Genomic DNA, 25,187 nt, shown 5'->3' with positions numbered 1-25,187 from the left:
TTTTAGTGCTGCATCATAACCTCCTGAGACCCAGGATGCACTTTTTGGGGTCATTTTGGACAAGCCAGGGGATTATTTTTACAGCGGGTGTCCATTTCCCTTATGCTCGGCACACAGCGTGTGCTGTCCTTGGGAAGCTCTCAGCTGGAAAGATTTATTGTCTGCTGCCATGCTGGAGGTTTTGCCTCATCCCAGGGCTGTTATGTTCTCTGCTGCAGTACCACAGGCACGGGCAATTCGGTTAAAAATAATCTGCTGGAAACAAATGAGCAAATAAAACTTCCAGGCGTATGTGAACGGTTCCTGGCCAGTGTCTTGTCTGGGTAAAGAAATAGGAAATGATGGGCAATCTTTAAGAGTAGCCACAATTCTTTTGTATATATATTGCTTTCTTTTAATTTGCTGGATGTATTTTAGTTGAAAAGTTTGCTTCAGAGCTGTGATGTTTTGAACCCTTTAATTTTCTCCTTCACCTCAGGGTAAAGCCCACAAGTCTAGCTTTAGTGTTCTCGATAGTAGAACGTCCCCCCCACCTGAGTAGTTCCTCAGCCATTCTCAGGTTTTCCATCGGACATGAAAAAAACCCCTACTGCAGTGGCTTCACTTATCTTACTCTGCTAAAAATCCCAGGAATGTTTACCACCGGTGATCTCCTAAAATCCCAGTCCTTGCTGCCTGGGCCAGGCACCCCTAACTCAAGCATACCCAGCGCTCCAAACCTCATCAATCTAATAACTGGTTATTATATCATTGACACTACACAATGCTGTTACGTGATGCTACCGAGGAGACAGCAAAGCAGGTCAAAACGTCCAGAAGATCAAACCAAGAGCTGTGTATCCTGAAGCAGGTAAGACACGCTCGCAGATCAGTCCCAGTTTTGGGCTTACCATGAGGTGCATCAAGCACCAGACTGTAAACAAATACGTTAATATATTACAGTGCTTCCTCCTATTAAATAATGATGAAACCTCGCAAATTTGAAAGGCATAAATAAAAGCCTCTCAGCATTTATTTTAACACTGCATCATAACCTCCTGAGACCTAGGATGCATTTTTGGGGGTCATTTTGGACCAACCAGGGGATTATTTTTACAGCGGGTGTCCATTTCCCTCATGCTCATATAGGGAAACGTTATGTTACATTACTATGTGTTACATTAATGTTAATGCACACCTTGCAACAAGCTCTCCCTCAGCCCAGCCATGCTGTGGCAATCATTAGGGCCGGCTGCAAGCCCGGAGGTAAAAACCTGAATTTGAATCGGGAAGCCAAGGGTGCAAGGCTTGATCCCGGATCAGACATTAGGCAGAAGCTCTTCCCTGTGAGGGTGCTGAGGCGCTGGCACAGGGTGCCCAGAGCAGCTGTGGCTGCCCCATCCCTGGCAGTGTTCAAGGCCAGGCTGAACAGCGCTTGGAGCACCCTGCTCTAGCGGAAGGTGTCCCTGCCCGCGGCAGGCGGCTGGAACTGGGTGAGTTTTAACGTGCCTTCCACCTCAAACCAGCCTGTGTCCCTATGAGCCCCCCACAGCAACACCCACACCCCGCCTCGCCCCGCCTCACGGGAGGCGGTGACCCTCGGAGCAAGGGGCGGGGCTGTCAGTGGGTCGCCGGATGTGCGTTGCGTAGGGTGGGTGTGGCCGGAAGTGCGCAGGACCGGGAAGCGGAGGGGGGGGACCCGCCATTACGCGGAGCGCAGCAGGCCGCGCTTCCCGGTTGTCGCACTGCTGCCGTTAGGCGGGCCCGGGCCTTTGCGGGGCGACCAGCGTGGCTGGGCCCTGCCCTGCTCTGCCCGGTCCCCCGTCCCGCCGCCATGGAGGAGAAGGGGTTCGCCAAGGAGCTGGACCAGTGGATCGAGCAGCTGAACGAGTGCCGGCAGCTGAGCGAGAGCCAGGTCCGCAGTCTCTGCGAGAAGGTGAGTGCGGGGCACGGCGCGGCCGGCGTCCCCTCGTCCTCCCTGTGCGAACTGGAGGGTTTTGGTTGGGGCTGGCGGTACCGGGGAGCTGCGGGCAAAGCGTCCCGGCATGGTGGGGCTGTGGCGGGGAAACAGGTTTCCCTCTTCTCCCGCTGCTCGCTGTGATGCTGCCCTGTGGTGTGTCTGAGATGGGAGGGTCTCTTGTTCGCGGTGCCAGTGCTTTTCTGGCGTCAAAAATGCCCCAGTTATAGGATTTATGAGCAACTGAGGGCTTTACAGAATTGTAGAATCAACCACTTTGGAAAAGACCTTAAAGATCAAGTCTAGCCATCACTCCAGCACTGCCAAGGCACCATGTCACTGAGGGCCTCATCTACATGGCTTGTGAACACTTCAGGGATGGTGACTCCACCGTTCCCTGGGCAGCCTGTTCCAGAGCCTGACCACCCTCTTGGTGAAGAAATTGTTCCTAATCTCCAACCTAAACTTCCCCTGGCACAGCTTGAGGCTGTTTCCTCTTGCTTTATTGTTACCTGTGGGGAGAAGAGACCAGCCCTGCCTCACTACAACCTTCTTTCAGGTAGTTTTTTATATAGTGATGAGATTCCTTCCTGAGCCTTCTCCAGACTAAATCCCCTGAGGTCCCTCAGCTGTTCCTCATCAGGCTTGTTCTCCAGACCCTTCATCAGCTCTGTTGTCCTTCTCTGGATCAGCTCAATGTTTCTCTTGTAGTTAGGGGCCCAAAACTGAATACAGGATTTGAGGTGTGACCTCACCACTGCCAAGTACAGGGGAACAGTCACTGCCCTGGCCCTGCTGCCACACTGGTGCTGATACAGGCTAGGATGCTGTTGGCCTTCTGGGCTGCCTGGGCACAAGCTCATATTCAACTCTGTTAAATCACCATCCCCAGGTACTTTTCAACTGAGCAGCTTAACAACCTGGTCTAGTGGAAAGTGTCCCTGCCTGTGGCAGGGAGTCAGAACTGGATGAACTTCCCTTCATCAAGGGATGAAGGTCCCTTCCAACCCAAACCACTCTGGCATGATTTTTTTTTTATGTATTTTTTCCACTTTTTATGTTTTTTTTCTCAATAGTCTGTTTTTTCCCTTTTTATGTATTTTTTCCATTTTTTATGTATTTTTTCTCAATAGTCTGTTTTTTCCCTTTTGGCTTTGGGTTCTCCTAAGTTGTGGTAGAGGACCGGGGTTGTGTGTGCAGGGGAAAACTCATTCTGTTTTTCAGGGACGTCACATTGCACTTGTGCCTTGTGTCTCATAATGTGAAGCAGCTGCACACTAAAAAGTCAACCCTAAACCCAAGAGGAAACCTTTTGACATCCAGTTTGAAATGTAGGAAAGCAGAGGGGGAGAAGAGATGATCTGTAGTGTCGACCTAAACAAGCTTACAAGCTGTTGAGGAGACTATAATAGAATGAGAAATGGTTGGAGGAAGGACAGCATCTGCTATTTTGGACTGGGGTTTGGACAGTCCTTTGGCAAATTTCTGTTTGCACTTGTTCAGTGTATACTGTCAAGACCTTTTAATTATTTTTTCCCCATCAGGAGACCAGTCTTTAGACTTGTCTTTAGACATTATCTCTCAGATGGGGAACATGTTTTCTGATGCCTGTTCATGGCAACATTTTGACCAGTGGCTATAAACATCTTGGTGCTAGCTTCAAGAGATGCAGCTATTTCCTTCTATTGAATCCTCAGTAGACTACAGCAGTGATGTGGTCTGAACAGTAGAGAGGGTTTGTGCTGCAGCTTTGTAACGTGCTGGAATGCTCATCAAAAAGGTAGGAGCTGCTTATTTGAATGCCACAGGCAGAGACTCTGAAGGACTCCATGCCAGAGCTGTCCATTTGCTTTATGACTTTCTCCATCATTTCTGAGGGAGCGTGGTGAGACAGCCTGGTGCTGCAGCAGGGAATGATAGCAGTGGCTTGAGGAGTAGAGAACATACAATCATTAGAATCCCAGACTGGTTTGGATTGGAAGGGACGTTAAAGCTCATCCAGTTCCAACCCTCTGCCACAGACAGGGACACCTTCCACTAGACCAGGTTGCTCCAAGCGCCATCCAGCCTGGCCTTGAACACTGCCAGGGATGGGGCAGCCACAGCTTCTCTGGGCAACCTGTGCCAGAGCTGCACCACCCTCACAGGGAAAAAATTTTCCCTAATATGTAATCTAAATCTCTCCTCTGTCAGTTTAAAGCCATTCCCCCTTGTCCTGTCCTTACATGACCTTGTGAAAGATCCCTCTCCAGATTTCTTGTAGGGCCCCTTGATCTTGGAAAGTGAGGATGAGCTCTCTGTGACTGTGTTCTCTTCTGTGTGAGGTTCAGCTAATAAACCTGAAAGAATTTATTAGCCTGATCTGTACCCTGCTCCAAGTGTTCCTGTTTGGGAACCGCTGTTCTGACCCACGAGCTGTTACAGAAAACTTTTTCCCTTCTTCTCTGGCTGCATTGTTAAGTAGCTGTGGGTGCTGTATTTTGAGGAGCAGGAGGACAGTGCCAGCAGAATGCAGCTGTGTGTCAGGGCCCACATGGTACATAGGGAGAGTGTTAGCTGGAGGTGGGGAGGGTGTTTGTTATCCAGACAACAGGTAGGAGGCCTAGACCTGTGGAGCATGGCATGAAACGAATGCCATCTGTCACAGCACCTCATACTTCAAGGGTGCTGGTAACTGGTCAGAATGGCTTGGGTATGAATTAAGTACCCTGCAATGCTCTTACTTGGCTTATTAGGTTGTGGGGGAGTGGTTGTGTCCCCCATCTTGTAGTGGAAAGGGTCTTCAGGAAGGTTTTGGGTGTGCAGGCTTGCTTTTAGTGTGAAGTAGCCCTGGCAGAAAGCTGTTTCAGTTTATTTCCTGGAGATAATATTTGGAGAAGCCTTTACCAACCTTGTCTCACTTCTTAGCACTCCCTTTTCTGTGACTAATTTCTAAGAGGGCAAGCACAATAGTACCTCTTGCGTTGGGTTTAAATTTTGATAGGTTATAAAAAACCCCAAAAATTTAAACCAAAACGAGGTGAGGGAAAAACACCAAAGAAACAAATCACAGATTTGCCTGTATGGGTCACTCTTGGTTTTAAGTGCTGGCATAATGGACAGTAAAGAGGGAAAGATTGCACACAGTTGTTCAGGGCATGCCAAATTATTCTGCACTCTGATAGCTGTTGAAATTTGCACCTGTAGAAATCACATTGCCTTCACCTGCCCAGTTGCAACATCATTTTGGCAGCTCATCAGTCTTGTATTCTTCATGCAGCTAATCAAGATGTCATCTCAAGACAGCATGAGAACAATTGATTACCGTTCTGCTGGTCTTTAAAATGAAATCTAGCTAAACTCATGCAGCATTCAAAGGATAATAGAAGGACAGACATTATGATGACTGCTAGAGTTTGTAGACACGAGAATGTTGTAGCATGCTGGGGAAACATACATCAGGTATCTTGCATCTCATGCTGCTCTTAACGCCATGGTCTTAGACTCCCTTTATGGCAAAAGGCTGTTGAAACTTTTTTCCACTTTCACTAAATAAGCAGTTAAAATCTATAGATTTCTGTGTTGGATTATGTCCCCCTTTCACTGGAGGTGCCATTACAGCTTTCTGTGCTGGTGCTGGCTTTAAAATTGTTAATTTGGGTGCATATAGCAGTGTAGCACTGGCTGCATCGAACTGCCTTTGAACTTGAACAGGTTGTAACCTGTATTTTGAAGATCTGAAGTCAGGTTAAAAGGCCAAAAAGTTCATTTGATTTGGTAGGAAGCACTCCCAAGTTTGGAGAAGAATTCTCTGAATGCTTGGGTTTTGAAGTTCAAGTCAGGTCAGCTAATGAACTCTGCTGCAGGTGAGGGAGTTAGTACTTATCTTAGGGAAAAGGGGTTCTCACAAAGGTAATAAAATGGGATATGAAAGGAGGTGAGTAAAAGGCTGTCTCTTAAATTAAACATAAGCAAGCAACCATCCGTAACTATCTCTCTTGGTAGCTTCTTTTTTCTGTCCTTATTGTTTGGATGTGTAAGAAGGGTTACAGTCTCATTGCTGTGAGCAGCTTGAGAGCTTTGTGTTGTGAAGTGGTGGGAGGAAAAGGATTTTAATCACTAATGAAGACATGCATTTCTTGTACAGTTATTGAGTGGTAACTGTAAACTGATTCTTCAAACCAAGCAGCAGGTTGTACAGCAAGTTGAGGCTGTAGAGAGTATTGCTTTTACTGGCATGAACCTATGACGCTTCTGCCCTCTGTGATTGTTTCTAAGAATGATTTTAGGAGGATGAGTTAGCAAGCTCTTGGGCACTAATTGGTGAAATTAGTATGAGCCAAGTAGCAACCTGGATACTGTTCAAACCATGAGATTCCAAGTGTTGTGTTGAGTCATGGCCAGGAATCTTTCATCTCCCTAGTACTGATGCTTATCCTGGGATGTGCTGGCCCAGGTACCTCTAGGAGCATGTGTGACAGTGTCCATCACTCTTGAGTTTTCAGGGTGTCCTTTGTTGCCTTGTTGCTGAAGGGCAGCAGGACAGCTCCATCCCTCTGGATTCCATCTCATTTGAGGAGAATCTAGCTGGTTATTGTTCATGCCAAGCTCCTTGAGATTTTAATATCCTCACTATATTTGCTGATATAACAGTTTGGTCTGTCACAGTTGATAGAAGTACAGTTGAGTTGAATTTGCATCAGAAACTCCATGTAAGAGCCTCTATGGGTCAAACCAAGATCGTGGTGCAGTAAATAAATCTCCTAGAAGGACCTGAGTTTCTGTGCTCTTAAAGGATCTTGTATGCAAAGCAGGTGCTTGGGGTCTTTGGCCTTCTCTAGGGGAAGCACAGTGCTGAAAACTTGCCTCCTAGGATGGATCATAATCTCCTCACACCTAGAATCAGCTTACACAGTTAGCATAGGCAAATCTGAACCGTGTGATAGTGGTTGTAGATTTGATTAAGTCTCTCACAGAGGGATTAGTCTCCTGGTGATGCTGATGGTAGTCTCAAAGTTGGTGAAGCATCTCGGGTTTCAGAGCAGCGCATCAGTGGGTTGTGTTCAAGCCCTGAGAGCACTCCATTTCCTCTTCAAGGCCAGCATAGTAAATTATTGGGATGTGCATTCTCCAGCTTCCTTCCACATGGACTAAGGAGTGGACAGCAGCCAAGCTGGTGTACCAGTCTACAAAGGTGATCTACAGGATCTAGAACTGGGAAAGAGAGGGGAGTTGAGACAATGGGCAAGCTCACAGCTACCAAATAGTCTGCTCCTCAAAGTAATTTTGAGCACAGATGTGGTAACTGTTGTGCTTCATTGAGGTTTATTAAATAAAAATACCTAAAGGCTGCTGCTTTTTACTCTGACCTGAGTATGGTTTTCATCCAGAGCAGTTGGGATACATGCTTAGGAAGCCAAGAGTATTAGTCACGGCTTTCTAAAGCAAAGGTAGCTAAAATATGACTTTAAGTCGTAGTCATTTAACAACCTTCTTAAGTAAATTATGACAATTTAGGGCAGTTTACTTGCATCAGATTTTTTTATCCTTGTTTTGTAATTTTTTTTTTTTTTTTGTTATTTTAAAGGATTTTACTTCACCATTAGCTCAGCCCATTGAAACATGCAAGCAGAGTGTACTGGCTAATTGCCACTTTTCTGGGATGTTTTTAATGATGCTTAAAATTTTACAGGTACTGTTCAGCATTAGAAAGCCACATGAGAACAAACTTCTGTGGCCGGTTCCTGAGTATGATTGGAGCCAGCTCTGCAGCATTGGAATGACAGGCTTAATCTATTCGTGTGCATGTATCTTTGTCTACCTAGTAAGCTAAAATAGGCTGCATGATAGGCAGCTAAAGAAGCTGCTGCTTTTCAGCAGTTAGCTCCTCCTTTCTCATGAGGGGAAACTTCTAGGTCTCCTAGTACCAAGCTTCCAGGACTTGGGCTGGTCCACCTTCGAAGGATGCATTTAATGTCAGTGTGCCCAGTTACTGTGCAGAAGGAGCTCCTCTTCTCTGTTGCCTGTGCTGCTCTACCTGTGTGTGGATCTTTGGATGGGTGTGTGGGCTTTCTGGGCAGATCAGAGAGGTGGAGAGTGATGATGTGGTTGAGACACTGATAAGTACGTACGGCGTGTGTACAGTGTCCATCTTTTTACGCGTCTGGGAAGGGAGCATTATGCACTATAAGAAAGGGCAAAAAATACCCCCTACTTTCTATGGTTAAGTTAGTTCCAGGTTACAATGAAACCGCGTCTGTTGCTTTGTGCAACAATCAGAATGCACTGAGCGGGTTTGTTTTATATTTGTCTCACAGAGGATAGATGATCTCAAAAGGTGCTATAGATCTTTTTAAAGATAAGGAAAAAGAATTCAAGTACTACTATTGCACTCAAAAACACATGTTCAGCAGTTCCAGTCACAACTACAAGGTAGACCTTATGCCGTCAAGTCCATGTGCAGGATGTGTCTTTGAGGATCAGGATCACATCCCTCAGGTTAGATACCATGCAAGGGGCATGCTAGATGCTGTCCAAGCCCTAGACTTCTTGGGTTTTAGTTATTCCATCTGAATATGCCTCTTTCCCTAAAAGAGGCAAGGCAGCAAACATTTGAATGTGAATGCAGGTGTCCTCAGGGAGCCCAGTGAGGGTGTCCTCAGTAAGCAGCTTCTTCCTGGTTGCAGCAGGTGGTAGCTGCACCATCCTGAGCTAAGTGACTTGGCCACGAGTAGCTGGATTACTGCCTGCTGGGAACTGTTCCGCACTGGTGATCTTTCATCCCTTTTATTCAGATCGGACTGAGCATATCTGTGGGTGTCCCCTGTGCTTCATATGTGCCTGGAGCACTGATCTGCATTAGTTGATGAGCTGGAGGCAGGAAAACAAACATGGTATTTGATGATAACGAGGTAATGCAGATAGGCTGCATTATGTGGCTGTAATTAGTGGAGGAACTGTTGGGTGTAGAGGAAGAGATGACTAAATGCAGGGATGCCATCCCTCCATCTGTGGTCATTTTGTTACCATCTGGGTACCGCAGGGGAAGCTGGTTGTGCCTCCATATGTTCAAATTGCTTCTGACTTTGCTTTTCCAGTTGTGTGTGACCTGCCTTTAGAACTGTTAAACTGTTGCTCTCGGAAAAGGATTGGAAATCTGGCAGGAGAAAATGCCCTGGGCGAGAGAGAAGTGCCTCTTGTACATACAGTGATGTTCTGTGCCAGGTTAGTGAAGGGAGGCGTAGGGATACTTGTTTTCCTCAGGAGCTTAAGCAAGAATAAGAAGAATCTGTCCCTCTGCAAGGGAAATGGATTTGTTAGTTCCCACGTGTTGTGGGAATGTGCAGAGAAGGCTCCCTTTCCTGACATGCAGCTTGAGTCTCGCTGCAATGCAGTCTGAAAGAGCTGGAGCAGCGCTGGCACTGGTGCTTATGTTGGTTATTATTTGCCAGAGTGACACAGCTCTGCTTACCTGGTGCCATAGTGGTTCCTCAGTGTTTCTGCCAGATGAGCCCCTTTGTCACATGCAGCCTTTCCTAATGTCATCTCTGCTCAGCAATCACACGGTGAGCTGGCTCTGTCAATATGGAAGAAACAGGCTGTTCATAGAGCTGTTTCCATGGCACGGACCCGCTGCTGCAAAATCCTGGTCTTGGGAAAGCACTTAAGGTTTATGAGTGTGCAGGAAGGGAGGGAAGCCTGAGGGATCCGATCCCAGAGGAGGAAGGTGGTGAGGAGGAGCTGTCAGTGCTGGCAAAGGTGGTAATGTGAATGGTTCCACATGGCGGCGTGGGATTGAGAGCTATCCCTTGAAATGGTAGGCAGACTGAAACGTGGCAGGAGGGAGTCTGTGTGTAAGTCATGTCATTACATTTCATATGCCTTCTATCTGAAGTCCAGGAGGCCATAGTTCCTTCTGGTATATCAAATAATATCTAGCTTGATACATACTTTTTGAAATCAGGTTGGTCAGAAGACCATGATAGTCACCCAAGTGGCATGCACTAGCTCTTCTGGTATTTCTGCCCTTATCAGCAGACTGCAAAAATACAGCCTCATCTCTGTTTTCATACGCTGAACTCGCTGACAGGACATGGGATGGCCCACAACACTGAGAAGAAAGCTGGGATTCTTGAGGTGAAAACTTCAAAGTATCATGTAACTCGGTAGCTCTTGACTTCGGCAGTCAGATTAGACTGATAGAGGTCGATCACATAGGTGAGATGAACAGACCTGAGCTGTGTTGAACACAAAGAAATCTGTCATAATCTTTAGGTTAAAAAATAAACCAGTTGTGCTTAAGAAGATAATGTCAGCCTGGGGAGCTGATGAAGCTGACTGGAATAGTGCTTTGTCTTGTCTGCTCTGGAGAAATGTTTGGAAGAAGCACAGAACTTGTGGGTGAACCCCAGTGGTGATGTGAGTGGTATGTCTAATGCAAGGCTTGAAGTTCACACTGCTTTCTTTCGGGGGAGGCAGGGGATTAACTTGATAATTACTCCTTTGAATTTGTCAGTACTTGTGTTACGGTAAGATTTTAATAACCTGGTCTCATGCTAGCAAACCTGCTTGTCTTCCTGCACAGGGATTTGTAAAATTCATTTTGTATTTGCTTCCCCAACAAACCACTATTTTTCCAGTGGTCAGCTTGAGCTACTGGACTGAAATCGGGTTTCCAGTGTGAATAACATGCAGTGGAATAACATCTGCACCTGCTTATGGAGGAGCTTCCTACCTTTTTGTCCTAAATACGTGTTTTCATGCTAGGCTAAAGAAATTCTTACAAAGGAATCTAACGTGCAAGAGGTACGTTGCCCCGTCACCGTCTGTGGGGATGTCCACGGTCAATTCCACGACCTCATGGAACTCTTTAGAATTGGTGGGAAATCGCCAGACACAAATTACCTGTTCATGGGAGACTATGTGGACAGAGGCTACTACTCGGTGGAAACAGTGACTCTTCTAGTAGCATTGAAGGTAAGGTCTGACAGTTTTCCCACAGCAGCCTTGGGCAAAACACCACATTTTGGGGGAGTTTGTAAAGAATCACTCCTCCCCTTGATGCTGCCACTGGCTTGAGCTAGACACACGTAAATCGAAAAGCATTAATGGCCGCGTGCTGTTCTGTAGCAGAGCTGAACGCTTGACTGCTGTTTGGAATATTCTGTTGCTCTTTGTTTCCGTATTGATGATACAATCCTTGTGTTAAAGAGCTATTTTCTTTGCCAATAGGTGCGCTACCCAGAACGCATCACAATACTGAGGGGCAACCATGAGAGCAGGCAAATCACACAAGTGTATGGCTTTTATGACGAATGTCTGCGAAAGTATGGCAATGCCAACGTCTGGAAGTACTTCACAGATCTGTTTGATTATCTTCCACTTACAGCTCTAGTAGATGGCCAGGTAAGTAAGTGTTGAGTAAGGAAAATGCTCTCTTTTGGGGTGTCATGTAGGCTGTATTATCTGACCTCTGCATTGACAGTCTCAGAGAAGCTCGCTTAGGTTGTGTTCTGAATTTTTTCAAAGCCGATGTACTGATTGTGGGTTTGGGGATGAATTTAGTGAGGTTTTAATGTAAGTTGATGGTGTGGGAAAGCTTTTGATTCTGCTGCTGAAGGAATAGCAGGGTATTGCGTGTGTGGATCATTTTAATTGACTGCTCAAGAAGTGGGGATCCCTCATGATATATCAGATGTGAGCCAAGTAGTGGCCATGAGGGCAAGATATTCCTAAAATGGAAGGATTGATGTCTTCCCCTGTTGTCCCCCTGATTTCTGTATGCAAGGTGCACCCTTTTAGTTTTGTTTCCTTTTGCAGGAATTAAATTTGTTTTTTCTGCTCTGAGGGTGAGATGGCTGCAATTGTACAAGATTTATAAGTTAAAACCAGCTATTTCTGAGTCTTCCCATAAATTTGTGCACTGAATGGGTTGCTCTCTTTTTCTGAAACAGATCTTCTGTCTCCATGGTGGCCTCTCTCCATCCATAGATACACTGGATCATATCAGGGCTCTGGACCGCCTGCAGGAAGTTCCACATGAGGTAACAGGAAAGGAAATGGATCGTAAAATTAGATACCTGTTGGTGGAAAATGCAAATGTAGCCTCACTTTGAAATCCATTTAAGCTACAAGAGACACACACACGGAGTTAGAAAGTGGGTTATTGCCTTTGTAAGAGCTAGGAGCAGATGAACATACATTTGGGCCGGACACACACAGGTCAGTATGCTTTGATTACAGCAGTGTGCAAAAGGAGAGAGATGGGAGTTTCACAGCTGTTTGTCACAGAATCATGGGGATTTTTTTCACTGTCACACTGACTTGAAGAATAGTATTTGGCAGCGGAAGATGTTTACTACCTTCAGCCACAAACTTGCTTGTGAATGGACAACTACCATGTAAAGCCATGTTGTGTCACCATCCTTGCTCCCCAGCCAGTCCTTTCCACTGTGGTGTTGCACCTTGTTCATCATGTTCTGGGGGCCTGAGATCACAACTGAAGAAACAAACTTCTGAGCTCCAGGGGCAGCAAATTGCTCTTCTGTGTTGGAGTGGTTGGGGCTTACAAACAGAGTTCAATGTTCCATGATTAAAATGAGCTGCTTGTCCTGCAATGCCTTTGATGTAACAGCAAGAGCAGTTCAGCAAAGTCTGCCCAAGCCTTCCACAAACTAATCAACTGTGTGAATTACTCCCAGAATGAGGGGGCTACCTGGTGGGACATCTACCTATAGCTAGGTGTAATGATGATATTGTTGCTCTGGGGTTTTCCCAGTCTTGTGCTGCATATCTGTGTGCTGAAATCTGGCTGTCCTGAGGATCTCCATATGGAGTCTGTGTGATCCCTGCCACAAAACTCAGAGTTGTGGGTAGGAAACAGCAGCAGGTTGGACTAATACAAGAGTATCTTTACTGCCCCTTAGTAGCTCAGCAAGGAAAGCTGCTGAGCTTTCATTTGTGACTGTTAGATGTGTGTAATATAATATATGAAGTCCAACAATAGGCTGTTTAGAGAGGAAATTAAATTATTAATACCTTGCCAGAAGAGCTGCTGAAGGGTTAACATCAGTCTCTGGAATAGTTAGTTCAACCTCCTGTGAGTTATTTCCCTTTCTTTAATCTGTTGCAACTTGGCTGGCACCAGCAAACCCACTGTGCATCCTTGGAGTTACATACTTCCCACGTGGCCTTTCTTACCACCCTGTGAAAGCCAAGAGTTAGAATGTGAAGCTGCTCTCCATGTCTTTGTATCTCTGACTGAAGTGAAATGGTAAAAGGAGCACATGGAAGAGGAGGTGGGAACAGATTGCTGGTATCGTGGATTTGTTTCTCTGTCAGTATTAATTTCTTGGTGGGTGGAGGGATGCTGACTGAGACACTAAGTAGTGAGAGTAATTAACGTGTTTAATGGACACATGTACCTTGTATGGAGAAGGACCTGCTGGCAATCTTCTTACTGTAAATAAAATATATTGTTATAGAAAAAGACTTTTAAAATCTTGTTAGTGATCTAATGAAGAACACTTCCTCTTTCAAGGGCCCGATGTGTGATCTGTTATGGTCGGACCCGGATGATCGTGGCGGCTGGGGTATCTCTCCACGTGGTGCTGGCTACACCTTTGGGCAAGATATTTCTGAAACATTTAACCATGCCAATGGTCTCACACTGGTCTCCCGTGCTCACCAACTTGTCATGGAGGTAGGGCAAACACTCTGCTGTGTGGGCTAACAAAATGGAGATGCCAATTCTTGTCTCTCCTCGGTGAGACCTTCCACTGGGTTGGCATAAGTGGATACCTAAATGTGTTACACAGGCAAATATGAAAGAGACTTGAATCATGTGGAAATAAGAAGCAACATAAAATGATGGGCTTTGACTTGTGATGTAAATAAAGGGATGTTCTGCCGTTTCCCACCTCGTTATTCTCCAAGCAAATTGCCAGAAGGACCCTGTCACACCTGGTTTGTGGAAGTAATAACCTCCTTACACGCTGACCGCTCTACTTAAACTGCTGCTCCTTTACAGGCTGTCCTATAATACTTGGCAGTCAGACATGGCAGGAATTAAGCCATAATTTTGGCTGTTGATAAGCTATTCTTATATGTCATGCTGTAAAAATGCCAGGTGGGTCAGTGGAGCAGTTGTATTTTTAAAACCTATTCCGGGTAGATCCGCTAAGTAGTATTGTGTGTCAGCAGTCACTCGCATCCAGCAGATAGGTGAAAGCTGAAGGCATACCTAAATATCTTGAGTTTTATTTGTGGTACAGTCAGTAATTTGTGTCCAGAACAGATAAACACACCAGTGATGAGTGGCTGATCCCTCTGCAGAGTGGTTGGAGCTGTTCCTTGTAGGTAACTACCACTTGTTCTGGCGGTAAGAGTACTACTAACAGGAAACAAAGTCAGAAATACTTACAAGAACTCTATGGTTTCACAGATGCCTTGGATCATTTCAGATCTTAACAGGAACTTCAGATGGGTTGAGGTTTAACAGATGCTTTTTTGGTTTTTTTCTCCTTTCTTGGCAGGGTTATAACTGGTGCCATGACCGAAACGTGGTTACCATTTTCAGTGCGCCCAATTACTGTTATCGTTGTGGGAACCAGGCTGCTATTATGGAACTAGATGACACTTTAAAATATTCCTTGTGAGTAACCTGGCTTGGGCTGTCCTTTCTTCCTAACCATTCTGTGTTGTGAGTAATGGCTGACCCTTTCCAAAGGGCTTCTTTTGTGCAAAGCCACCTCAGATCACTCTGGAATTCACATTGTGTGTTGTACCTGCAAGAAAATCTAAGAAGTAGTGAGTTAAGCTTTTAAAAGCTTGGGTACTGCAGTATCTCACATCCTGGCTCTCTGGAGAGTTGGAGCTTCTGCATTTCCTTAATCCCTCCATCACCCAAGCTTCATGGTGAGCGCAAAGACTGATATATGTATTTATTTTTATTTTTGGTAGCACTAGGCTTTGTAAAGGTGGGTGAGATAGTCTGAATTCTGCATTCAGCTGCGCTTGTGTGTAAGTAGTGCTGGGCTTCTGAAGTTTCAATTCCCATGGATGTTTGTCTGGGGACCTGGAACATCTTATGTGGAAGCAGCTGGGATGGGTAAAATGATAGCAGCAGGAGAGCCAGTCTAGTATGTATTGTGGCATTCAAAAATACCTTGTGGAGACAGACGGAAAATGATCCCCTTTTCTTTCCTGCAGCCTCCAGTTTGACCCAGCACCTCGCCGTGGAGAGCCTCATGTGACCCGTCGTACCCCAGACTACTTCCTATAAACCTCTCCTAAGCTTTGTAGAAGGAAGTACACCTGGCATTTTAAAGAGCAACAATATTTACACGTTTCTGTAAGAAATCAGGGTTCGTCTCAACTTAAAATCCCCATCATGGACCAAAATGTGCCATACAGAGGATGAAGAGAGCTTAGCACAACTTGAGACTGAATTCCTTACAACACTATGTATATCCCACCCCCATCAGCCCAACAGTCAGTTTGCCTGCTGTATTTGTAGTCATTGTTTTTTCTTCTGGACTGTTCAGAGAGGAAGAGGTAACTAATAACACTTCATCTCCTTCGAGGCTTCTTTGTACATTTTTAGTTCTAGTGTTTAACTGGCATGAATTAGAATTTATTTGCGAGGGAAATGCATACTAACTTCTGCCCGCAACACTATTTTATTGAAAGACCCATTGACTTAACTGGAGAAAGGAAGCAATTCCTGCTGGGAGTACGTTGTCATAACACAGATAAAACCATATCTTTTTAGCTCTGTTCCCTTTCAGTGTCTATCCTGCTCCCACCCCCCCACACCCCCCCCCAGTTTTGTTTTTTTTTTTTTTTTTTTGTTCTGTTGCCGCTGTTTTGTTTTGTTATCTTCTCTCTCGCCCCCACCCTACGTTTGTCCTTGAGCTGCTTGCAACCCTCCTCCCTGTACCTCAACCAATAAACTTGCCATTGTCAGCCCCAACCCGTGGTGCTGTGCTGGGACGGGACGGGGCGGGACGGGGCGGAGCAGAGCGGAGCGGCGGGGCCTTAGCGAGTCGGGGCTATGGCGGCAGCCGCGTACGAGCTGCTGGTGCTGGGTGGCGGGTCGGGGGGCCTGGCAGGGGCTCGGCGAGCAGCCGAGCTGGGAGCCCGCGTTGCACTGGTGGAGCCGCATCGCTTAGGTGGCACTTGCGTGAGTCCGGGGACACCCGCGGTGGGGGCACGTGTTCGCATCATGAGCAGTGGATGGGGATACAGGAGTTATGCAGCACTGGGACCCCCGGGCTCATCCCTGTATCCCTGGGGCTCATCCCGGTCCACTGGGGAAGCGAGAGGGTAGGTAGCGCTATCCCAGCCACGGAGCGTTGCTCGAGGATTTGCCGTGTCATGCTGAGTTGCGTGGAAGCGGGAAGGGTCCAATTTTTCTCTCAAGTGTGAGGGTGATAAAAGAATGCTTTGGGCTGGAAAGGACCTTTGATCATCTAGTTCTAATCCCCCTCTTCCTGCCTGTTCCGGGGAGGATAAATGGACGCTGGCACGTCAGGAGCTGCACAGCACAACTCTGATCTGGGTTACAGCTGAACAGCAGCAAAGCAGAACGTGGCAGGCACAGGGAGCAGAGAAAACAAACTTGTTCCTCAGGAATGAGAGGGGCAGGCTTGAGTTTTATGCTTTTAAGTGTGTTTCCCATCAGAGTTGCTGTACAGATGTTTCCTGGACAGGAAGGGGGGGCAAATCACTTTCTCCTAGTGAATCTTCTTTAAATTATCAATGGAAAAAAAAACCCACTTTTACATAAACACTCTGCCTCTTCCGTATTCTTCAAGGAAGTGAGGGTAAACAGGCAAATTGCAAGCCCTTGAGGGACTGAAGGCAGTTACAACCTTCTTTTGCCAAAGACCTATAATCCCTAATATATTTTTCTGAGCACAGAGCTGGGATTCGGTACCGGTCTGATGAGAGATGCTCTCTCCAGAGCACCCCCTTTGAAACACTGAGCCTTAAAATGCCAAGACTTACTCTTACCTCCCCTCTAGGTCAATGTTGGGTGTGTGCCAAAGAAGGTAAGGGTGCTTTCATTGCTGGCTTTGTTGTGGGTGCCTGCTGAATTGTGGGGAGGAAGCAGGGGCTCAGGGTGTATTGAGCCATCAGGATGCTGCGATATGCTCACATCCATGTCCTGTGGGCTGCTGTGGGCAGAGGGAAAGCATTGGGAAGGGTGGCTGCGGTTTTCCCATATCCTGACTTGCGGGTTGCATGACCAGGTGATGTGGAATGCAGCTGTCCACATGGAATTTGTCCATGATCATGCTGACTATGGCTTCGAAACAGCCGGCATCAAGTTCAGCTGGAGGTAAGTATGGAAAGAGACGGATGGAATCAAGCATCTCCTGGTGCGATTTCCAGGGGAAGCAGCCACACAGCAGCACCTTTACCCCGTGGTATATTGTCTGCCCCAAACGGATCCCTGGCTGCTTTGAGGCTTCCTGTGGATGGATGCTGAGCTGGTTATGTAGCCTGGATTCCTGCTGTATTTTGGAAAAGGGGTGGGAAAAGACTGGAAAAGATTGCATGCAGCAAAGGCAGGCATGAAACCATCACACTGGTGGGGAAGGCTGCGTAACTGGGGGCTGTTTTATTTTGTGGTGTGACTGCCATGTACTGAAAGGATTGAATTGTTTCTCGCTGAGCTCTGTAGGTTCATTTGCTTATGGTGGCAATAAGCCCCTGCTCTCTTCCAGAACCATGAAAGAGAAGCGTGATGCTTACGTGAGGCGCCTCAACGAGATCTATGAGAATAACCTCAAGAAGGTGAGGATGTGTTTGTCCTGCAAGCCGAGTGGGGAAGTAGGATCTGCTGGATTTTCAGCCACTTTTCAAGCCTTAATGGGTGTCATCTTCCCTCCGGCTCCATTAGCTGGCTCTCACACCTTGTCCTGCTGTTAATCACACACAGAAGTGAACGCTCCATCCCTGGCAGTGTTCAAGGCCAGGATGGACAGAGCCTTGGCCAGTATGGTCTAGTGTGAGGCGTCCCTGCCCATGGCAGGGGGTTGGAGCTGGGTGATCTTAAGGTCCTTTCCAACCCAAACCAGTCTGTGATTCTATGATTCCTACTCCACCAAGGCTCACATTGACATCATTCGGGGCTATGGCAAGTTCACTGCTGATTCTGAGCCTACCATCGAAGTGGATGGGAAAAGATACACAGCTCCTCACATCCTTATAGCCACAGGCGGGCACCCGGCTGTCCCTTCTGACAGCCAAATTCCCGGTGAGCCTGACGGAATCCTGTCGAAGCAAAGCAGGATTTTGGGGAAGGGGGAAGGTGGGAAGGGGTGCGAAAGGGGCTCTGCTTTGCAGGTGCCAGCCTGGGGATGACCAGCGATGGCTTCTTTGACTTGGAGGAGCTGCCCAGGTAAAATGGTGCTCATTTTACCACCACCGCTTTGCCACCACAACCAGCAGCAGCTCCACATGCCCACACACGGCATCACCCCTTCTCTACAGGCGTAGTGTGATTGTTGGTGCCGGCTACATCGCGGTGGAAATTGCGGGGATCCTCTCCACACTGGGCTCCAAGTCATCCCTGCTGATCCGCCAGGACAAGGTAGTGCCTGCCACCAGTTGTCCCCAGCCATGCTTGCCACCCAGTAGTTGCATCCCACCTTGCCAGAGTTTCCTGCTTGTCAGCTCCCGTATGAGCTTCTAAAGGAGGGTCTGAGCCATGGCAAGCTTAGGAGAGTGGGAATGGTGGTGCAGAGGATGGTGGTGTGATGCCAATGGATGTAAGGATGGGTGTAAGGAGGAGCAGAGTGTAGGTGTGCTGCCAGGCAACTTGGCAGCACCAGCCTGTGCCTGGCATTTCTGCTGCCACACCTGCTTACTTGAGCTTTATTTCAAACCCTTACTTGAAAATAAAATAGCCCAGCAAATTAAAGGAAAAGCAGACGCAGGAGAACTTGATCATTAACACCCCAAACCTCTCTGGGCCTGGATGGGCCATGGGCACAGGGGAATGCCCAAGGAGGGGGCTGCCAGGTGGTGCCTTCACCTGTGGACCTTTATCTGATGGGTCCCTGCTCAGGTTCTGAGGACTTTCGACTCCATGATCAGCTCAAACTGCACCCAGGAGCTGGAGAACAGCGGGGTAGATGTCTGGAAGCACACACGGGTATGGACATGCTTTTCCCATCCCTCCTGGAGGGGCAGGGATGGGGGAACGCTGGCATTTTGGGGCATCCCTGGTTCTGTGGTGTGGCCACTGTCACCTGTTACAAGGCAAAAGCTGTTGCTACCTTCTTCCCCTGTGGCTCCTATTGTTCCCCACAGGTCAAGACGGTCACCAAGTCCCCTTCTGGGCTGCTGGCTGTGACAGTCACCTCCTCAATGCCAGGCCACAAGCCAACGGAGGAAGTGATTCAGGACGTGGACTGCCTGCTGTGGGCTGTGGGGAGGGAACCCAACACCCAGGACCTGTGCCTGAACCGAGTGGTGAGATGGCAGTGCTGGTGCGAGGATGCCCCTTGGGTCTCCGGGGACCCACAGGTCTCCAGGGTCCCATGGGTCTCCAAAGCTTGCCCTAGGATGATGTTCCCACCATGATCTCCCTGCGGCTGGTAGCACTGTGGCCACCAGCATGGGTCCCCCATGGACATTGCTTGTTCCATCCCACCCAGCACACTTTGCCAAAAGCAGCTGCTGTTTCCCAATGGCAGGGTGTGCAGACGGATGCCAAAGGCCATGTGGTGGTGGATGAATACCAGAACACCACCAGGAGAGGGGTCTATGCCATCGGGGATGTGTGTGGGAGAGCTCTCCTCACCCCAGGTACCACAGCTTGCCACCTTCCCTTCCATGGCCCATTGGTGCCACAGTTCAGGCTCCTCATCCTCATCCCTCCCGACAGTGGCCATCGCAGCTGGCAGAAAGCTGGCCCACAGGCTCTTTGAGGGCAAGCAGGACTCCCGGCTTGACTACCATTACATCCCCACTGTTGTCTTCAGCCACCCACCCATTGGCACTGTGGGTCTCACTGAAGGTAGGGACAAATGGGGCTGGGTACATTGTGGCTCAGAGATGGTGACTTGATGCTCAAGGAAACAATCTGGTCTCCAGTAAGTGGTCTAAGCCTTGCAAAATGTGCTTTGAGTCCCTTGTTATAAGCACCTCATGCATATGGTGCAGCCGCTTCACCCACGTGTTGTGTCTTCTGCTGCAGATGAAGCCATGGCCGCATATGGGAGGGAGAATGTGAAGATTTACAGTACATCCTTCAACCCTCTCTACCATGCTGTCACCCAGAGGAAGGTGAAGTGTGTCATGAAGCTGGTGTGCACTGGCAAGGAGGAGAAGGTGTGTGGAGCGGATGTTGGGGGACAGCAGGGCACTGCATGGGGATGGAAAGGACCACATCTGATCCTCTTGTACCCCCGTGGTCAGGTCTGACCTGATCCAGCTCCCACAGCGTCAAGCCCAGCATTCACCCTAGATTCATGGATGGCCACAAAAATCCTCTGAGGGCTGGGGTACCTGTGGTCTGGAGAAAGGCTGTGAGAGCTGATCTTGTTCAGAATGGAGAAGAGAAGGCTCCAGGGAGACCTTATAGCAGCTGCCAAATGCCTAAAGGGGCTACAGGAAACCTGGAGAGTGGCTTTGGACAGGGCCCTGCAGGGACAGGACAAGGGGAAATGGCTCCAACCTGACACAGGAGAGATTGAGATGTTAGGAAGTTCTTTCCTGTGAGGGTGGTGAGGCCCTGGCACAGGTTTCCCAGAGAAGCTGAGGCTTGCCCAGTAGCTACCCATTGGGTTCAAGGCCCCATGCCCTTGAACCTGGCAGTGTTCAAGGCCGTGGACAGGGCTTGGAACAACCTAGCCTTGTGGAAGGTGTTCCTGCCCATGGCAGGGGGTTGGAACTGGATGAGCTTTAAGGACCCTCCCAACCCAAACCAGTCTGCTGGTGCTGCATCCCATCCAGCCTCTCTCTTCTTCCCCAAAGGTGGTGGGATTGCACATGCAAGGGCTGGGCTGTGACGAGATACTGCAGGGCTTTGCTGTGGCCATCAAAATGGGGGCCACCAAGGCTGACCTGGACAACACCGTTGCCATTCATCCCACTTCTGCTGAAGAGCTGGTGACACTGCGCTGAGTCAGCAGGCATGGGCAGCTGGGGAAAACCTTTAGATATGTCTTAAAGAATGCCTTACTGTCAGACGGTTGTGTGGAGAGGGGTCTGTAAGACTGGTGCAGAAAATAAATACTGTGATATTGGCAAGGTTCTGTGTTTTGATATACGGTGCCTGTCTCCTATCAGGGTTTAGGAAGAGGCTGCCCATGGCTGGGTTCTTCATCTACCATCCCGAGCACCACCTGGGTGCTTGGTGTACTCATTCAGTACCTTTGGAGTATCCCAGGTGGGTTCTTGTCCTCCGGTGCATGCTTGTGGAGGGGTGCATTGGCATTGCCGTTGGATGTGGGATGACGGGGATGCATCCTGCATCCAACAGCCCCTGCTGCACCCAAGGGGCTTCAGATCCACTGCCCCAGCCCTATCTGCTCATTGTGGATCTGGCTCTTGAGCTTTCACACCTTTGAGGCAGCTTGAAGCAAAGCTGGCCAGGAGAGGCGGAAATAAATGGTGTACATGAAATCAAAGTATCTGAGGTTGAAAATTCCCCAAAATCTAAGTTGTGGCCAAAGGAAGGGGCTCCTGGTGCTCAGCCCAGGTGTGCAGCTTCAGACTTTGCCAGGTTGTCTCTATCCAGGAGGCAGGAAAATCCACCTTCTCCCCCACCCCTGCTATCCTAACACCGTCAGCATGTATTTAAAGAGTATATTGGTCTCTTAAGGGGTCAAGTCCAAGCAAAAGCCTGAATATTACCAGTATCTTTAGTTATCTATGAACAAAGAACGATTTGCAAGGTTTATTGCTAAGGGAAGCTAATGAGATTTTCCCTGGCTGTGCTACAGATGAGCCTCGGGCATATTAGAGGAGTGTCAGCTGGAGTTAATTCAGTTAATTGCTCCGTTTGTATCATGGAGACTTTACCCTCGCAGTCAGCATCTTCTGGCATTTGGAGATTGGTCGGTTTGGTTTGAGTTTTTTTCTTTTTAAATGAAAACTTGGGAAATTATTGAAGTGTCCAAAACGGAAAGCACAGACAGCGGCAGGGGCCCAGTGGCCGAAGAAACCTCCTTTTTGGAGGAAATCAGGTAAAAAAAACCCAAAAACAACCACAAAACAGCTCAGGGATGCTGAGAGCCGGGAGCGCTCGTGAGACCACGTCCGCGGGGCGGCGGACGCTAGGACCCCGCGGCTGAGAGGCCGCTCCTCCGGCAAGCCCCGCCCCACCACCCTCTGAGACTCCTCCCCCTGGGCGCATGCGCAGGGCGGGGCCTGAGGGTTGACCGGTGAGGCTGCCGGCTCTCGCGGTGCTGCTGTGGGTGGTGCAGGTTCCGCGGTTGCGGGGGTAGCTCGGAGCGGGTCGGGGCCTGCCCTCTCCCCCGAGCCGTCCTCTGGTTCCCTGCCCGGGCTCGGGGACTGAGGCCGGTCTGGGGCTTCAGCGGGGGCTGCGGCTCAGCAGAGCCCCGCAGAGCGCGGACCGGCCCCGGTCGGCGCTGGGGCTCCATAGCGATCCCCGCGTTCCCCGCACGTGGCTGCCGGGGGCGGTCCGGGCCCCGAGGGAACCGAGCCCTGCGGGGCTGCACACCGGCTCCGGGACCCGCCTGAGGCTCCCCGTGGGCATGGGGCTGGTCCCTGAGGAGGGCACCCCGGGCTCCGGCACACGCTCTGGGAGCGGAGAGCGAGGGCTGAGCCTGGCCTGGAGCCGGGCTCGGAGCTGAGACATAAAGTCCTGAGCGCTGGAGTCAGGAAGCCAACCGGCTCCTGGGGCCGGTTTGGGTTCAGAAGCAGAGACCGAGTCCTGCGGTTTGGGGGCTCGAAACCAGGGTCACTAAAACCAGATTTGGTGCTCAGAAATGGAAAGCAAGCCCCACCTGTCAGAACCCGGCTCACGTGGTCAGTTCTGGGGCTCAGAGCCCTAGTTCTGCTTTTAGCTGCTCAAGAAACAGGTTCAGAGCTTAGAAACAGAACTCCCGTGTATGGAAGTCTTGCCATGACTCATTGGGCTGATGCTGAGGCTCAGAAACACAGACCAGATCCTGACTTTTGCTGCTCAGCACCTCAGGAGCTCGCCTTGGGGCCTCAGGAGGGTGCTTTGGTACTCGGCACCTGGGGCCGGGGCTCTGCAGCATGGACATGGCATTTCCCGGCTGCAGAACGGCGCCCTGGGGCTGGGCCGGGGCCAGAGTCCCGCACCTTTGGGCTCAGAAGCAAGACCCTGTTAGTGGTTCTGGGGTCAAAGCCAGGGCTGGGCTGGATGGGGTTGGGCTGTGGGAGCAGGGTAGGCTGGTGCATGGATCCCGGCTGGAGAGGGTGTTCAGTCACGTTGGTCCCTGAATGCTGAAACACCCAGCATGCACTCGCCTGAATTCAGCATCTGAGGTAGTTTCTGGGGTGAAAGGTGCTTTTCACATTGGGTTTGCGCTCCAACTCTTTATACTCAAGGCATGTACAACCACTGCAAGAGTCTTGGGTGCTTGTTAGCCCAGGGCTGGAGAGCGAGCAATTATGACAGGTCATATTCATCTGCATATTGAGACAGTGATTGATTTATGACCTGGCCATACACCAGACTTAGTTCAACAAGCACAAGCCAGTTGAAGCAGCAGCCGGGCTGGAGATGGACACGAGCTGCAGCCACAATGGAACTGGACACATCCAGGGGCTGGGCCTAAAAAAAAAAAGGCGGGCAAGAACAGTGTCCTGAACCATAAATGAGCTGAACCTGAAAGAAACAGGGACTTGAACCAACACACAAAACTCCAAGCATACAACTCCCCTGAAACTACCCCAAACCTCCAAAAGCTACCCCAAAACCCGTTAAAAGCTACCCAAACCTACCCAAAAGCTTCCAAAAAATACACAGAAGCCACCCCAAACCGACCCAACAGCTACCCTGAACGGGGACCCCGGTGCCTCCTGCGGTACCCGGGGATTCCCCCGGAGCCATCTCCTCGATCCCACCGCACAGAGTCGGGGCACTCACCCCGCCGAGGTGTCCTCACCCTTCGGCCGTGCTCCTCGGTGAGGATGAGCTTTCCCCACACGGCACCCCCGGGTTCAAAGACAGCTCCCGAGGGGCCGGCAGCACCGGGGCGGCCCTCTCTCCCCGTGCCCGGCCGGGCTTCGCAGAGCCACCAACGGGGCTCCAGAAACCGGTGCGGGGCTCTGGGCCTCTGCTCCCACCGCAGCCTCTTTTGAGCTGAAAAAGAAGGGCTTAAGTCAAACCACGGCTCCACTGAGAGCAGCCCCAGTGAAAACCAGTTTTCCCCAGCAGCTCTCACACTCACCAGTCAGAGCTCTCGCCAGAGCCGGACGGAAGGAAAGTTCTGTCCTGCCGGAGCCGCTGCGGTGAAGAGCCAGGGAAAAGCAACAGCCAGTGCCGACTCCGGGAGGAGAGAAGCCGGCAACGGGAAGGGTCACCGGCCGCCCCGGGAGACCCTCAGCACCCGGGGAGGTCACCGGGAGCCCATGGATGGTCCGGCCCCAGAAACAGGGCGAGAACCCGCTCACCGGCGACTACCGGCGCAGGCAGCCCCGACCCCCGGTACCTGCCCGTTTCCGCCCGTGGCTCCGGGCAGGAGTCCCACACACAAAGCCGGGGCTGCGAGCAGCGGTAACCGGGAAGCGGCTCGTGCCGCCGCACCCGCATCGTAGCCCAGCAGCGGAGGAAGAAGTGAGGAAACAGCGCCGGTTCTTCCCATTTGCCCCCGGTTTCCCTTGCTCGGCAACGTCCCGGGATGCCGAGGCCGCCCAGGGCAGGCGGGGACCGACGTCGCCCTCGGTTCTCTGTGAAACCTCCTCCTCGGAGCGCCGGGGAGACGGCAGAGCGGCTCCCTCATCCCGGTCTCCGGCTCGGACCCCGCCCTTAAGCGGCGGCGTCCGCCCAGCCGCAGGCAGGGGCCGCGGCGGCAGCGCCCCCAGCGCGGCGCCCGCCGCCGAGCGGAGCCCCCGAGCACACGGACCTCCTCCCGCGGCGGCGGCGCCCCCTGCCGGCCGCGGTAGAGGCTTTGAAGCCTCTGCTGCCCCGCACTGCGGCGCCCCCTGGCGGACGCAGAGGGAGTGGGCTGCGCCGCCGGGCCTCGGGGCAGCAGCGCAGCACCCACACACCCACAGCCGGAACCGGCGGCGTTCCCCAGCAAGGACCGGTCGAGACATG

General features: G+C 50.0%; 3 protein-coding genes across 5 annotated transcripts; 2 read left to right on the top strand and 1 right to left on the bottom strand.

Annotated features, from left to right (window-relative positions):
- The first annotated feature begins 1,618 nt into the window (after positions 1–1,618).
- PPP2CB (protein phosphatase 2 catalytic subunit beta) lies at positions 1,619–15,887 on the top strand. Its single transcript, XM_065684900.1, has 7 exons — positions 1,619–1,915; positions 10,682–10,891; positions 11,147–11,320; positions 11,869–11,958; positions 13,455–13,616; positions 14,449–14,567; positions 15,125–15,887. Exons 1-7 carry the CDS (start codon positions 1,814–1,816, stop codon positions 15,195–15,197), a joined length of 930 nt encoding a protein of 309 aa, XP_065540972.1. The 5' UTR covers positions 1,619–1,813; the 3' UTR covers positions 15,198–15,887.
- A 57-nt stretch (positions 15,888–15,944) lies between these two features.
- Positions 15,945–21,181, top strand: GSR (glutathione-disulfide reductase). Its single transcript, XM_065684887.1, has 13 exons — positions 15,945–16,097; positions 16,942–16,968; positions 17,170–17,258; positions 17,647–17,716; positions 18,032–18,179; positions 18,269–18,323; positions 18,416–18,515; positions 18,993–19,079; positions 19,238–19,399; positions 19,624–19,735; positions 19,815–19,946; positions 20,127–20,260; positions 20,906–21,181. Exons 1-13 carry the CDS (start codon positions 15,969–15,971, stop codon positions 21,053–21,055), a joined length of 1,395 nt encoding a protein of 464 aa, XP_065540959.1. The 5' UTR covers positions 15,945–15,968; the 3' UTR covers positions 21,056–21,181.
- A 2,380-nt stretch (positions 21,182–23,561) lies between these two features.
- LOC136016975 (collagen alpha-2(I) chain-like) lies at positions 23,562–25,186 on the bottom strand. Of its 3 annotated transcripts, none has more exons than XM_065684793.1 (4): positions 24,580–25,186; positions 24,319–24,414; positions 24,015–24,230; positions 23,562–23,753 (listed from the first exon to the last, which is right to left on the bottom strand). In XM_065684793.1, the coding sequence occupies exons 1-4, from the start codon at positions 25,184–25,186 to the stop codon at positions 23,608–23,610; spliced, it is 1,065 nt and encodes a 354-aa protein (XP_065540865.1). In that variant the 3' UTR covers positions 23,562–23,607. The 3 variants fall into 3 exon arrangements, with proteins under 3 accessions (XP_065540865.1, XP_065540879.1, XP_065540872.1); XM_065684807.1 differs by having other exon boundaries at positions 23,562–23,699; XM_065684800.1 differs by having other exon boundaries at positions 23,562–24,230.
- Between the last annotated feature and the right edge of the window lies 1 nt (position 25,187).

This window comes from Lathamus discolor, chromosome 1 (assembly GCF_037157495.1).
Source record: "Lathamus discolor isolate bLatDis1 chromosome 1, bLatDis1.hap1, whole genome shotgun sequence".
Lineage (NCBI taxonomy): Eukaryota > Metazoa > Chordata > Aves > Psittaciformes > Psittacidae > Lathamus > Lathamus discolor.
The sequence above is the reverse complement of the archived record's forward strand: the minus strand, read 5'-3'. Positions and strand labels throughout refer to the sequence as shown.

Excerpts from the sequence above, each read along its gene's own strand:
- GSR (XM_065684887.1), top strand. The coding sequence starts at position 15,969 with ATGGCGGCAGCCGCGTACGAGCTGCTGGTGCTGGGTGGCGGGTCGGGG. Across the intron at positions 19,080-19,237 it reads ATGTCTGGAAGCACACACGG|GTCAAGACGGTCACCAAGTC; the intron begins GTATGGACATGC and ends TGTTCCCCACAG. Across the intron at positions 20,261-20,905 it reads GCACTGGCAAGGAGGAGAAG|GTGGTGGGATTGCACATGCA; the intron begins GTGTGTGGAGCG and ends TCTTCCCCAAAG.
- LOC136016975 (XM_065684793.1), bottom strand. The coding sequence starts at position 25,186 with ATGTCTCGACCGGTCCTTGCTGGGGAACGCCGCCGGTTCCGGCTGTGG. Across the intron at positions 24,415-24,579 it reads CCACGGGCGGAAACGGGCAG|TCGGCACTGGCTGTTGCTTT; the intron begins GTACCGGGGGTC and ends CTCCTCCCGGAG. Across the intron at positions 24,231-24,318 it reads TCTGGCGAGAGCTCTGACTG|CTCAAAAGAGGCTGCGGTGG; the intron begins GTGAGTGTGAGA and ends CTTCTTTTTCAG.
- PPP2CB (XM_065684900.1), top strand. The coding sequence starts at position 1,814 with ATGGAGGAGAAGGGGTTCGCCAAGGAGCTGGACCAGTGGATCGAGCAG. Across the intron at positions 11,959-13,454 it reads TGCAGGAAGTTCCACATGAG|GGCCCGATGTGTGATCTGTT; the intron begins GTAACAGGAAAG and ends TCCTCTTTCAAG. Across the intron at positions 14,568-15,124 it reads GACACTTTAAAATATTCCTT|CCTCCAGTTTGACCCAGCAC; the intron begins GTGAGTAACCTG and ends TCTTTCCTGCAG.